This window comes from Natator depressus, chromosome 4 (assembly GCF_965152275.1).
Source record: "Natator depressus isolate rNatDep1 chromosome 4, rNatDep2.hap1, whole genome shotgun sequence".
Taxonomy (NCBI): domain Eukaryota; kingdom Metazoa; phylum Chordata; order Testudines; family Cheloniidae; genus Natator; species Natator depressus.
Window position 1 is genome coordinate 52,747,375 of NC_134237.1, and position 15,094 is coordinate 52,762,468.

General features: G+C 40.5%; 1 protein-coding gene and 1 long non-coding RNA gene across 3 annotated transcripts in view; one reads left to right on the plus strand and one right to left on the minus strand.

Annotated features, from left to right (window-relative positions):
* LOC141986436 (uncharacterized) overlaps positions 1-15,094 on the minus strand; it is a 49,543-nt gene that overhangs the window by 17,189 nt on the left and 17,260 nt on the right. Inside the window, exons 2-3 of one of the 2 annotated variants that reach the window (XM_074950915.1) lie at positions 6,411-6,472; positions 853-983 (exon numbers count right to left, since the gene is read on the minus strand). In XM_074950915.1, coding sequence (XP_074807016.1) covers positions 853-983; positions 6,411-6,453 — 174 coding nt within the window. In that variant the 5' untranslated portion in view covers positions 6,454-6,472. The remainder of the gene's footprint in view (positions 1-852; positions 984-6,410; positions 6,473-15,094) is intronic. The other variant, XM_074950914.1, reaches the window with a different exon arrangement.
* LOC141986439 (uncharacterized) overlaps positions 1-15,094 on the plus strand; it is a 36,897-nt gene that overhangs the window by 16,792 nt on the left and 5,011 nt on the right. The gene's annotated exons all lie outside the window — the stretch shown is intronic.

Below are 15,094 nucleotides of genomic sequence, written 5' to 3' on the forward strand. Positions count from 1 at the left end.
GGGGATGCTGAGAGCCATTGAACCAAACTGTAAATCCCGTATAGGATGGAAATCACTTCAAGCCAGGGGGCGCAGCAGCACCTCCAACACCTATGCCTCCACAATGATTTTTTATGCACCATTGTCAGCTATTGCTAGAATCCCTTGCTTACTGCATAGTGACCTGTTGCCACCAACAGAGAAAAACAACACAGGGTGGGACCTAATCTCTTTTGAGATTCAGAGATGCTTAAAATCATAAGGGAACAGCAAAGCATCCATGACAGTAACACAAAATGAAAATAAAATCTTCAGTGAACCTTCTCTTTTCACTTTTTGACAGGGACACAACTTGAAGGGAATGCTAGTGTAGGCTATTCTCTTCCAGAAAAATTATTTGTGTGACATTCCTTTTCCGGTTGTCAGCTTCCCGTGTGTCAGATGTAGTACTGCACATAGTGCTGTAGCATAGAGAAAACACAGACTGCACGTTGTTACCTGTGATAGGGAAAGCCTTGCTAACTTTAATGTCCCTTTCAAAGAGCCTTCACCAAATTTGGTGAAAATTTCTAAAATATTTAGCAGTCCCATTGACAAGGTGTTTATGTTAAAACATGCCCTTTTGTATGTATCCGCTGAACTCCCAACTTCTTACAGGGAAAAAAATTATTTAAAGAAAAAAAAACCCTGAACATTTTAAGCTGGACACTTATTTCCTTTCCTTTTATTGAATCTAAGTAGGACCCATTTTTGTTATAGCCTAGATATTATTCCTGATTCTGTGAGGCTGCATATCAGTGCTTGTGACATCACTAATGAAATTGTGCAAGGAAAAGAGGCTGGTTATTAAATGGGAATATTTTATTCACAAACCAAAGTCCCAGTCTTGCAATCTGATTTATGTAGGTAGACCTTAACACCAACACGGAATCCATTTAACATCAATGGGACTTCATACAGATGCAAGGGCTTGTTCATGTAGATTTGATAGCAGAAGGGATTCCCTGTGATAGAATGAAAAAAAACAACCCAAACAACTTATTCCTGGGATTAAAACGCTACTTGGTTTGCATCTTTGAATGAAAAAAATCTGGAAAATATTGTATTTAACCCTAATGAATAATAAAAGTTGAAATGAACTATTATTTATATTAGTAGAAATAGGATTCTATCTTTTGAATTGTTTTTTTTCTTTTAAATTAAGAGATAAACCTTTTTTAAAATGAAAAATCCATGGATTTAATTGAATTCTTCTTTAGACTATACACTGTAGTTTGGTATGACTATTTCACTGAACTGAGGGTGAAAATAATGTTATTAAATTAGCGATAATCTACTTTGTCTGGGAAACACAGGACACCAAAGTCCAGAAATGAAAGCAACTGGTACATGCTAGAGATAATTGCAATAGACTGTTCCAGTTTTCTTTATGTAATTAGTCATTTTGGAGCCTACATCAACATTTAAGTAGTATACACACACACTACGTCTTCAGTAATATATTTAGTTTTCATTGTAATTAGAAAAAAAATAGCCCAGCCCACATAAACTTTAGAAGATTGGACCCTGGATATGATCAAATGTGTGAAGCACAAGTTGAAAGATCCTTCTGCCACTCTATCCCATTCCCAGGAGAACAGATTAGGAAGCAGAAGTTGAACACTTGTACACTAAATATGAAATGAAATAACATTGATTTAGCTTGAAAACTGTCCTCATTGGTTTTTGAAACCCTGCATGGATTTGATTCAGGCTACCTTCCGAATCTTGTTCCTTTCAACTCTGCTTCCCACTCCTTCTGTTGGATACCACTGGCTGCTCCTGTTTCACTTACTACAATTTTACACAGTTGGAACAAGAACCTTCCCCTCTGCAGCTTCCGCCATCTGAACGGCCTTCCTAGATCAGTTCAGCTCAGAGGCCATTTTTTGTATCTCTGAAAACATATTTCTTTCATTTCCCACACCTTCATTTCCTTTTGTCTGTCATTATTCATGAGTATAGTAGAACCACAGAGTTATGAACACCAGAGTTACGAACTAACCAGTCAGCCACCTCATTTGGAACTGGAAGTACACAATCAGGCAGCAGCAGAGACCAAAAAAAAAAAAGCAAATACAGTTCACTACTGTGTTAAAAGTAAACTACTAAAAAAATAAAGGGAAAACAGCATTTTTCTTCTGCATAGTAAAGTTTGCAAGCTGTATTAAGTAAATGTTCAGTCGTAAACTTTTGAAAGAACAACCGTAACATTTTGTTCAGAGTTACGAAAAACCTCTAGTCCCAAGGCATTCGTAACTCGGAGGCTCTACTATAATTAATTCCACGGGGTGAAATCCCAGCCTCACTGAAGTCAACAGGAGTTTTGCCATTGACTTCAGTGGAGTCAAGATTTCACCCTCTAATCCTTATAGAACAGTGTGTATTATTTTTGTATAGGTTTCAGAGTAGCAGCCGTGTTAGTCTGTATTCACAAAAGAAAAGGAGTACTTGTGGCACCTTAGAGACTAACAAATAAATTTGTTAGTCTCTAAGGTGCCACAAGTACTCCTTTTATTTTTGTATATTGCATGAGACACCTCCATGTTTTGGAGAGGAGAATAAAGCAAAGAGTCTTTGATATCTACTTACCAAATATTAGTCCTAATCATGATTAAATGTTTCCTAATAAGTCATCGAGGGAGAAAAAGGTGAAAAAATTATTAATCTGACTGGAATTCTGTGAAGCATCTGAGAAACTGAAATCCAGGGTCAGGCAGCTCTCTTCTAGAACAGGTTGGCTGATATTTTGTCACCCACATTACTAGACATCTCTATTGCACAAGTGTAATTTGTCAAGTCATGTGTGAAAAGCCAAAGAAGTCTGAGCACTTAAAAATTGGACAGTAACAGACAGCAAATCCCAGCGATGATTGAACCTGGTGATATTCTAAACAAAAAGGGCTCTCAGCTGTGCTTGTAGCTGTTTCCATCACTTCACACAGACACTGTAGGCTTCAGAGCGACGTTGAGTTATTGTGTATGCTGGTTGAGTTTTTGTGAGGATGGTTGTGTTGATTTGTGTGTAGGATGTGTCACGCTGTCTCGAGTGGCTCACAACTGTGAGTGCCAATCTCAGGTCAGACTGTCAGAAAGCAGGGCAGAGACCCCAAACAGGGGGTGTACTCTATATTTAGATGTCACCAAGTCAGTAATAAATGTTCACTCCTGGATCACTATACCGGTCTTACCATGGAGTCACAGACAGTCCCCTTGGGCACTCCACCCTATCTTGCCACCCAGACAAGATGAATTTAGTGATAATGGTCACATAAACCAAAAATCACATCAAATCAGGTTACTCCCAATCCCAAAGGTTCAGTCACTTACCCAAATCAATTGGTATTCAGGATCTCACATCAAAGACAATGCTGGCAGACAGTTCTCTAGTAAACTAACTAAAGATTTATTAGCTAAGAAACAGAAATGAGAGTTATTGAGGGGTTAAAGGAGGTAAAATACATTAGCAGGTGAGTCAACAGCTGGTAAATCCAAAATAATAGCAGAGATGTATTAATCTGCCAGTTTCCCAAAAGTCTTTTCAGGGCTACCTAGCATAACTCTGGGGATCTCTGGGGATAACTGTCTGTGTCCAATGTCACTTCTCAGCACAACCCTTGCTGCTGGGTTACTGGGATGGCTTTTGGAGTCCCTCTCTTCCACTGAGGAATCTCTCCCCACCAAAGCCCACCAAATCTCCCTCTGTGGGGAGCTGCTGGGGGTTGGGATGCCAAGCTGAGCTCCCTTCAGACTCTTCTGGTTCCCTCCTCAGAGCTCTCCTAACCCTTGTTCAGTTAGCCCTGCTCTCCAGGCCAGTCTAGCCAGGCCTTCCATCTGATGCCCTATGATGGCCCCGCCCCAGGCCCAGATCTCCCTTTCTTGAGATCCATTCTCCAACTGTCAGTTGGATCATCCCTAGTGGCTCCACCCCCTCTGGCGATGTCACTGCTAGTGACATCACCAGCCTCAGCAGTTCCTTCACAGTGGTGACTGTGGGTATTTGGGTTAAGTATATGCTGGTTGGGTTGTTGTGTGGGTGGTAACTGTGGCGGTTGGGCCAAGTAATCAATTTCATTGATCTGATCAATCTCACTCATACACCCGATAAAACTGTTGCATACAAATTAGTTGCAGAGTAAGGGTGGTGATTGGTTGGAGTTCTCACAGTGGTGTAGGACTCTTGGCATGGCATAGATATATGTTGTGCTCTTGCATGGGTGTAATTCATAAAATGAAAAGAGCTAAGAACTTAAAAATTGAATGGTAACAGACCTTGTGTCCCAGTGATGATTGAACCTGGTGATATTCTAAATGAAAGAACTCTCAACCATGCTTGTAGCTGTTTCCATCACTTCCCACTGGCTCAGACATTCTAGGTTTCAGACTGACCCAGACACAGTGACAATCCTGGAATCTTATTATAGAGGTATAGCACATTTACATCTTTAGCTCACAGAACCACAGTTTCCCTTCTCTTCCAAACAACAAAGACTGGAGGTTTTGTCTCTTTCTCAGCTCAACATATTGTAAACACAGACTTCTTAAAAACCCTAGTGAAAATAGGTGCTAAGAGATTTGAAAAGTAATCAGTCTATTAATCCATTATAACCAAACTGGATTAATCTCTTCCAAGACGATACATGATAACATTCTCAGAGCAATTAATAAAATTGATTTTTGAAATCAATCAGATAATCCCAATGTTCATCACAGAGCTTGCTGTAGGAAAAGAAGAATGGATAAAGTTCATACGTGTGGTTTTACTTAAAATGAGCCTGGGGAGTGAATTTGTAAACTGGATTGAAACAATGTTGACATGCTCATAATCAATGAATAGGAGAAAGGGATTTTATCAAAATCTTTCTCCTTTTCGTTTGCTTCAACCCCTAAGGCTGTTGCTACTCAAACGCTTAATTTTTATGTTGTGATCAAAAGCAGTGCCTTGTAGGCCCACCACAGTATTCTGCACCTCTTGCTTCCGGATGATGTGTTGTTATACAGCAGGGATATTAACTGATACCTGCTTTTGTTAGCTATTGTTAATGGCTCTGGATTTAATCATAGAAAGAAGCAGCTTTGTTTCTCTAGCACATAGCAGCGTGTCAGTGTTTAAAACCTCTTTCCCCTTATTTATTAATCTCCTTGAATGATCTGTGGTAGAACCAAACCTGAAGTAGCATTGCTCCCTTGGAAACATCTCACAGACATTTCTGCCCTAAAAGGCTGTGTCCCAGTGGTTCCAGGCCTCTGTTTCCACCATGGCTAATAGTGAGACTTTTAAAAGCTGTTCTTTCTCCAGAATTGCAAGATGTAATTTTACTTTTGTGTACACCAATTTATATTTAAATATTCACACACAAGACTTTGTTAACTTTCCTCTGTCCCGTACCTCAGCTTACTTCTCTGCTGGGGTACAGACCAAAGTTTAGCCTTTCCCGGATATACACATACACACAGATATTTATATTCCACAGAGTGAACTCTCAGAGAACAAAAGCGACAGCAAACCTCTAAAGAAAAATATTTACTAAATCTCTCTCTCTAACTGCGTAACAGTTTACTTATAACCCATGAAACAATGGTGAATATTGTCAACAACGACTTTTTAAAGATAACCCTTGGGGGTTTTCCCGCAAGTTACTACCATGAGTTCAAATGCAAATACAATTATCCACATACACATGCATACACTTCCCTAGGCCTTTTCTCTGGGATGATTTACCCTTCTCGTGAGGGCACGGCTACACTAGAGTTTCCAGCAGCTCAGCTGCACTGATGCAGCAGCACCACTGTAAGCTCTCTGACGTAGCCGCTCTAAGCCAAGAGGAGAGAGCTCTCCCATCAGCTTAACTATTCCAGTCCCCACAAGCGGCAGTAGCTATGTTGGCGGGAGACGCTCTCTCACCCACATAGCACTGTCCACACCAGTGCTTATGTCCATGTAACTTGTGTCACACAGGGAGGTGTTTTATTCACACCCCTGAGAGGCATTAGTTATGCCGATATAAGCTGTAATGTGGACATAGCCTCAGTCTCTGTGGAATGGTTTCCAAACCCTCTGTAAGGGCAAGCCAGCCCCTTAAAGTTGGGAAACAAATGTTAGTTCCACAGTCCCATTCAAACTCCCCTGGAATCTTTGCAGCATCAGTTTGCAGCAAATTTTAGTGCACCCCTCCTTCTCTAGTGGGACAAGGCGACCTGCAGTCTGTTCCACTGCTGAGTTCTTCAGTCTGGCTCCCACTCCTTTTATTTATACACTCCTCCCCATCCCCCTGATTTCCCATTGATTTTTCTCTGAGACAGTGGCTCGGGTGTTTCCTGACTGGCTGCTTGCCCACAATGGAAATTACCTAAGTAGTTTCAAACAGCTAATGAGCATGCCTAGTACCGACCATCCCAATTTCTGGAGGATTCTGGCCCATTTAGCAGAGTCATCACCCTGGTTCCAGGAAGCCTGCAGGCACACAAAGTACTCCAAAATGAAACAAATAAAATGATTTATCTTCACTGGTTTCTTCACTTATTTACCCTACTAAATACACACTACAAGCATGTGGCTTATACTTATACTTTACAAATAGAAAACAGGCTGGAATCTATCTACCGTAGGTACTTACAAGACCGCCATCACCGTAACATCTGTGCATTGATGGATTTATATTCACAACACACCTGTGAGGTAGGGAAGTATTATTATCATTCCCATTTTACAGATGGGAATTCAGGCACAGAGAAGCTAAATGATTTGCACAGGGTCACACAAGAAGTTTATGGCAGAGGAGGGAATTGAACCTGGGTCTCCCAAGTCCTGGGCTAACACCCTCACCACTGGAAAAAGCAATGGCGTGGTGTTGGAAGGGGGCAACAGCAATGGAAGCACTGGTTAATTGGACAATAGACAGTTAAGTGATTCCCAAGTTCGGCAAGAACTATGACCTGAGAAGGTATGTTAATGAGTGAAGGCTCTCCTCTGCAGACTTCAGGAAGCCTTTCTAAGGTAGGAGACAAGCTGTGCGAGCAGGTGTTTCCTAATAGCTCAGCTAGTGCAGCGCTAAATCACTTACCTGAGTGAACTGTGAAACAGTCCTTTTGTCAAAAGAATGTGTTCTCCATCAGATTGCCATAGGTGACTATTCTGCAAAAATACGTTGTACAACCCATATTTGATGCCAAATCAATTTTAAGCCAAGATATTTGTGGTAAAAAGACATTGTGACAAATCAACTTGACAAAATATTATTAAATGATAAACACTGTAGTGTAAATAGATGTGGTTGTGACTAATAGTGTTCACACAACAACAGACATAAAAAGGTTTTTCCACCTTCCTCCTGGCCAATGAGGTGTCCGTCAAGGCAATGCCTGGAGTAGCTGCCCTGATTTTCAACCCAGGATCAGATCAACAGATTCTGGTGCACAGGATTATGCAGCAAAGTAATGCAGCTGTCACTGTCCCTCCTGAAGTGGTTGTACTTCACATTTTTATAACACTTTATATATTGAAAGCAATATAAAGGAAATAACTAGTTAATCCTCAAAACACGCCTCTAAGTATTATCTTCCTTTTAGAGAGGGGGAAACTGACACAGAAAGATGTAGTGATTTGCACAGAGGCAGAGCCAGGATTAGAATTGGAGATCACCTGACTGCCTGTGCTTGTTCCTACAAACCACACTTTCATAGTTACACTGAACTTCCCTAGGGAGACAGGGTGGCTTTGTAAAATTGGGTCTATCTGCATAGCTGAATCAGCCCAGGGTCAAATTCTGTCAACTGTTTAATCTTCCAGTACAACACTCCCTATCAGCTCCAGTTCACATATGAGCTGTTTCTTAGGAGGGAGATACAGATAGTCCCAGCAGCATGGAATCTGTTAAATAAATAGAAAAAAATAAAATTCAGGCCATTTTGAATGGCTCAGTTCCCCAAACAAGAAAAAATTGTAAAAAAAATAAAATAAAATAATCATCCAAATTAGAGATTAAAAGGGAGGAGTGTTTATAAAGTGATTGTGAACCTCAGTTTTGCAGAGGTAAACTGAACAGGCTGTTGTCACTGCAATCAGTTATGTTTTAAAGCACAGGATACACATTATATTGTATCTTTTAATTCCATTTCACAGCCAAATCTTAGTTTCTCAGTGAGGAAGAAACGTAGTATTAACCAGTCTATTTATTTTTTTCAATCAAATTGTAGACAACCTTTATTGCCTCCCTCCCCCCTTCAAACTTTGAAACAGCTTCCTACCCTCGTAAAAATTGCATAGGCTTTGTAGTAGTCAGCCTGAAGTTTCCAAAGTCCCTAGAACTAATTCTCTTCTGACTTACACCTATTTTACACCAGTGCAACTCTATTCACATCAGGTCTTGTGGGTTCATCTGATTTTAAACTTTCATTGTTGTTAATATTCATAGCTGAGAACTTTAAAACTAGTGTTTCTTCAAATGTGACCTTTTAAAAAATAGATCTTACAGAGACTTAAAAATCAAGCCGAAGCATGAAGACTCTCTCGATTTCATATATGGTCCACGTGTAATATATGCTATTTATTTGTCAGATAATCTATCAGATGTCCACATTGTAGGTCATGTATATAATTGACAGAGCTAAGGTTCAACTTTTAAGTCTGCATTTCCTAACTGTTGTGTGTTTTGAGCTCTGAACCTCAGTGTTGCTGTAATATTATTATTTTACACGTTTTTGAATTTGGTGCTATTTTTACGTTCCATTATTTTCTGTTATGCCTGTGGTTTGTATTCAACTCCTTATAATGAAAATTGACTATGCTACACTACTGTACAGTGTACAGAGATTCTTTTCTGGTGAATTCCTGGTTGCCGTGAAACAATTCAGAGGGGGATCATTTCCTGTGTCAGCAAAAGAAAACTTTTCCCCTGGCTTGGATGTGAAACATTAGAAACCCATAACAGATGCGACACTGCAGTGACTAAGCTCATACACACGCATTTTTATCATGTCTTTTGTTTTTATGATGCAAGTATGAATTTTTTTCTGGATTTGTAATTGGAGGATGAAACAGATGTTGAAGGTTTAATTTAAAGTGATGTGTGCATTATAATGTGCAGTATGTTGCCTGGTGATATTTGACTAGCTCTAATAGGTTGTGAAGGGCATTTGCCCCACTGGCGTGCCATGAAAGAACTGTACTTTGCTAAGTGATTTCTGTATTGGGGCAGACCTTATAACAGGTTTTCAATATGCTTTTGGACTCTCTGAACACAGAGCATACACTCTTGAAGGCTGTTCATTAGTCTGAAATCTGTGGATTCTAATGTGCAAGGTACAAGCTACAATCCTATAAGAACCAAAGAAAACACACTTCTATTTTGAGTGGACTGACCGTAGAGAAACGCTCTTGGGTATATATGAATTCTCAGCACTAAAAGTCATAACTAGTATTGCCAATGCCAAGTCGGAAAAAATCACGAGTTAGGCCTCCAAAATCATGAGATTGGCTTAAAGATCATGTGATTTTAAAATTACTACTTCTGGGGTTCTTTTTAATACGCCTTCTGTTTATGGACTTTTAAGGTACATGTTTCAAGGTCTTCTTTGCAGCTAGAAACTTACTGTTCTCAATGAAAGCTGAGTGTCTTGTAATCACATGACTCTAGGAACTGGGGCTTGAAGAAAAACAGCAATTATCACAAGACTTGTGATGAAAATGTGAGAACTGGCAGCACTGCAGAAACCACTGGAAAGAGATGGAGCTGGGGCCAAACTCATGCTCTTCATGGAAACAAAGAGTCTTAAGCATAGCAGAAACTGAAGCACTGACACCACTGCGGTGCTCTCTGACCCCTGTGTATGAAGGGTTCTGAAGTCTCAAACTCCTTATCCCTTGGTCTGGGTACCTGTTCCCTGTTTTAGGTCATGTTAAGGCTTGATTTAAAGTAGTTGGCTTATAATTCTTGGCCTTTTCTTGTTTTTTCTTAAACTTCAAAAGAAAACCAAAGTAGCATAGTTCCAAGCTGTTGTTCAGTTTACAAAAGTTTCAGTTTCTTCCAGGCCAATTTCCTGCTGAACCATGACTGAGTTGTAGAGCTGATAGCAGCCTCCCCAAAAGATTGAACTGTTGAAACTCCACCAGCAGCAATATGTCTGCCTTGGACAGTCTTGTGCGTTGTTTTTGGTACATTGGGGACCACCTTTCCCCTCTCCCAGTGGCAGCTTCAACTTGAGGGCATTAAAAAAAATATTGGCACTTACTTCAGCTCCATGGCAGTGGAGCTCTTCACTTCAGCATTTCTCTCTTGACATGGCTTCTAGGTTTGTGCCTAATCTGGAAGAAGAGTCCTATAATCTTTATTTGACTATTTCTCTTTAGACCCACTGGCTTTAAGTGTTGTTACACCTAGTCAGTCTCCAGGAGTGTAAACCTATGCTGTCAATACTTAAAAGGGGGCGGGGGGGGAAGGATACTTAAGGTACCATATAGAATAACAGATTCTTGAAAAAGAGCTGTGTATAAGCTCAAAAGCTCATCTCTCCCACCAACAGAAGTTGCTCCAACCAAAGATATTACCTCATCCACCTTCTCTCTCTAGTATAGAAGCATAGAAGATTAGGGTTGGAAGAGACCTCAGGAGGTCATCTAGTCCAATCCCCTGCTCAAAGCAGGACCAACCCCAACTAAATCATTCCAGCCAGGGCTTTGTCAAGCCAGGCCTTAAAAACCTCTATGGATGGAGATTCCATCACCTCCCTAGGTAACCCATTTCAGTGCTTCACCACCCTCCTAGTGAAATGGTTTTTCCTAATATCCAATCTAGACCTCCCCCACTGAAACTTGAGACCATTGCTCCTTGTTCTGTCATCTGCCACCAGTAAGAACAGCCTAGCTCCATCCTCTTTGGAACCCCCCTTCAGGTAGTTGAAGGCTGCTATCAAATCTCCTCTCACTCTTCTCTTCTGCAGACTAAATAAGCCCAGTTCCCTCAGCCTCTAGTCATAAGTCATGTGCCCAAGCCCCCTAATCATTTTTGTTGCCCTCCACTGGGCTCTCTCCAATTTGTCCACATCCTTTCTGTAGAGGGGGGCCCAAAACTGGACGCAATACTCCAGATATGACCTCACTAGTGCCCAATAGAGGAGAATAATAACTTCCCTTTATCTGCCGCCAATGCTCCTGCTAGTACAGCCCAATATGCCATTGGCCTTCTTGGCAACAAGGGCACACTGTTGACTAATATACAGCTTCTCATCCACTGTAATCCTCAGGTCCTTTTTTGCAGAACTGCTACTTAGCCAGTCAGTCCCCAGCCTGAAGCAGTGCATGGGATTCTTCCATCCTAAGTGCAGGACTCTGCACTTGTCCTTGTTGAACCTCATCACATTTCTTTTGGCCCAATCCTCCAATTTGTCTTGATCACTTTGGACCTATTCCTGCCCTCCAGTGTATCTACCTCTCCCCCCAGCTTAGTGACATCCGTGAACTTGCTGAGGGTGCAATCCATCCCCTTATCCAGATCATTAATGAAGATGTTGAACAAAACCGGCCCCAAGACCAATCCCTGGGGCACTCTGCTTGATACCTGCTTTCACCTAGACATTGAGCCATAGATTCCTGTCAATTGTCCCCATCCTTTGGAGATTTTGACTTGGTTTCCAAGTAAATGGAAAGAAACTAGGCTGAGGTCAGGGCCAAAACTCTCTATATAAACTTTGGAAACTAAATGTTTGGTTATGATGGACAACAGCTTTCCACAGGGCTCCAGCTTTCAGAGCCAAGAGAGTATATGTTTCTCAGAATGTGTATTGTCTTCTCAATCTACCTGAAGAATCACAATTGACTGTACTTTCAAAACTTGTCAATTCAGTTCCACATTTTTTTCTTCTGTGGTTAAACACCAAGGTATAAGCCAGTGTCTCTCAACCTTTCCAGACTACTATATCCCTTTCAGGAGTCTGATTTGTCTTGCATACCCCCAAGTTTCACCTCACTTAAAAATACTTGCTTACAAAATCAGAGATAAAAATACAAAAGTGTCTCAGTACACTATTACTGAAAAATTGCTTACTTTCTCATTTTACCATATAATTATGAAATAAATCACTTGGAATGTAAATATTGTACTTACATTTCAGTGTATAGCATATAGAGCACTATAACCAAGTCATTGTCTATATTAAATGTTAGTTTGTACTCACTTTGCTAGTGATTTTTATGTAGCCTGTTATCAAACTAGGCAAATATCTAGATGAGTTGATGTACCGCTGGTTGAGAACACTGGTATAGGTAGTAGAAAGAAAAGTCACTCCCAGTTTTGGATGTTCTTGACTTATGGGAGGGCAGGGATCTACTTAGAACCTGATCTTGTAACTCACATTGCTCATATATAGTGAATTGTACAATCAGGATCTTAGTTTCTTTGGGGCAGGAACTCCTTCTTCAATATGCATCTTTTAAAGTGCCAAGTACCATGGGGCTTGCAGTGCTTGATTGGGGTCTCTAGATGCTACTAGAATAATAGTAGTAATAAATATAATAAATGCAATAAAATAAACAACCACCACCCTCAAATAGAAGTGATATTTTCCCTTTGGGTTCACACGGTGCTTTTATCATGTCTATATACTGGTGTTTAAGAGTAAAAGGTGAGCACAACACCCAGAGCAAAACATTCAGCACATGACTCATCTTGTAGTTGTCATAGGCAAAGATTCCAGTTTACCCTTCATCAACTTCTTCTTTTAAAATTACTCACTTTGGAGCCAGTAACTGCTTTGGCATGGTTACAAAATAGAAATGGTGGTTTTTAAAGTCATTTTATAATCCTTTTTTTGTGGTCATTTTCGAGCATACTGTGCTTATCTGGATCCAACAGATATTTAGATCAGTAGCTGACTGTCATGTAGCCAGAATGACATTCATACTGCTCTAGGGGTTTCATAAGGCTAGAGCATTATGCATTTTCAAAGCCTCTAGGTCCAGCTCTGGGAATTTTGGTTTGACTTTATATATAATGAAACAGCAAATTATATACTTGAAATGAAAATTAAGCACTACAAATAAGAATAGAGTAATGGAAAAATCCTACCCTAAAGCAAAAGAGTAGCTGATACAGACTACTTGGGAAGCAGGGAAACAAAGTGGAATAAAAGGACCCAGAGATAACATTGACAGTACAAAACATCAAACCTCAGCAGCTTCGCTGCCTAAAGACAGCAGTTGCTAAAGTGAATAACTGTCGCTTTTGTCGGGTGACTTCCCAAAGAACACATTAGCATCTCAGAATACCAGCTCTGACTTCCAGTCTCCTTCCTTTTCTTGTCTTCTTTGCCCCCCCTTCCCCCATTCTAGCTAGGGAATTATTACACAGCTCAATCATCAGCCAGAGTGGGGAGGTTGGAAAAAAAACTAGACAGTTCAAGAGTATACCAGGAAGCATCCCTCAGACCTCTCAACTTTTGCTTTGTTCTTGGAGAAATTTTTTATATTTAAAATTAATTATATGTTGGGAGGGAAGTTTGCCTTTTGTTTGAAGGTAATGAATGCACAGCAGTAAAAGTACACAGTGGCTCTCCCTCTATCAACACAGAACAGTGACTTCTCATTGGAAGGTTCTGTCTGCTTAGAATTCTTCACCTACTTTTTCCTGTATCCACCTGCTCTCATGTTGAACATGAAAAATCTTTGGTTGCCCAGGACAGCCACATAGAGCACCATCAAGTACTCATCCAGTTCAGCTCTTGAATTGTGCCAGAATGTTCTGGAACACCGTTCCGGCACTTTAGGGGGGAGCTGGAACAACATCTTGTGATACTTCTGGCACTTGCATTTTTTCACTTCTCAAGTGCTGCACTCATCCCCTGGTGTGGTTACTCAATGAAAATCAGTATTTAATGACTTACACATTATTTCTGCAGGGTCAAATCCTGAAGTCCTTACTCAGTTTTTACTTGGCCCTTACACAAAGGACCTGTCCTCACACAAATTTGCACTGTTAAATTTGTAAAGTTAAACAAGGGCAAATCCTTGCATGGAAACTCTTATTTAGACTGACAGTGCAATTTAGCTTAAACCTGTTCTTTATCAACTTAAGCTAAACTGAAATAAGCCTGGTTTAAAGTGAAATGAGTGTTCCCACAGGTTTTTGTGGTTTAAAATCATACCTTTCGTTAAACGATGCAAACCTGCATTTAGACAAGCCCTAACACTCACTGACTTCAATCAAAGTTTGGCTAAGTATCAGCTGAGTAAAATCTGAGTCAGACTTCAAGATGTTCAGGATTTTTACAATTTGAGAGTGAATTTAGCACTTGGTGAACTGAAGGACTAACAGTGTTACTCGAGGGTGGATTAAAACTAACTGGGCCCAGGTCCATCAACATCTTAACCCTTTTCTGCTTCTCCAAATGGGTGCTCCATCAGTCTGTCTCCTGCTCAGAAATCTTACTTTTCCTACAGTTTATTCTGGTCCTCAGTTAGTCAAGTGGTCTGTGTCAACCTAGCAGGTTGGTGCATGAGCCCATACCACTGGCTTTCTGCACCAAAATGTGGAGCACGCTGAATGGAAGACTGGCTGCTGGCCACCTACTGCCTGAAATGGGTTGTCTGACACTTGTATATGCCAGTATCAAATGGTGAGTAGGGATATATATTGAGGAACATGAATAATTTACTTTCTGACCACACATAGAGCTGGTCAAATAGTGCAAATAAATCTTTTAATATTATTTATTGCTGAAAAACTGACAGGGGAAACTCATGGATTATTTTGTTAATGAACATTGATCAACCAGTTCTAGTTCGCAGGAAGTACAAAGACAGTTAATACTGTCACGAGCAGCAGTAGCCTACATGGTATCATTTTTTTGGGGGGGGGCATCATTTATTCCACTTTTTGAAGGAAACATGGAGCATAGAGTATATGTTGCCAGACTCTGCCCCCCACACAAAAAAACACACATCTTTTTCAGCACAGAGCCTCCCTTCTGCATACTTTGTGCACTGGACCCACCGGGGGCTGAGGGGCAGCCCAGAATATGACCATGTTGTTGTATTTCTTCTCCAAATAGCATTCCAGGTCATTTCTCACTATTAGGGGAGTGA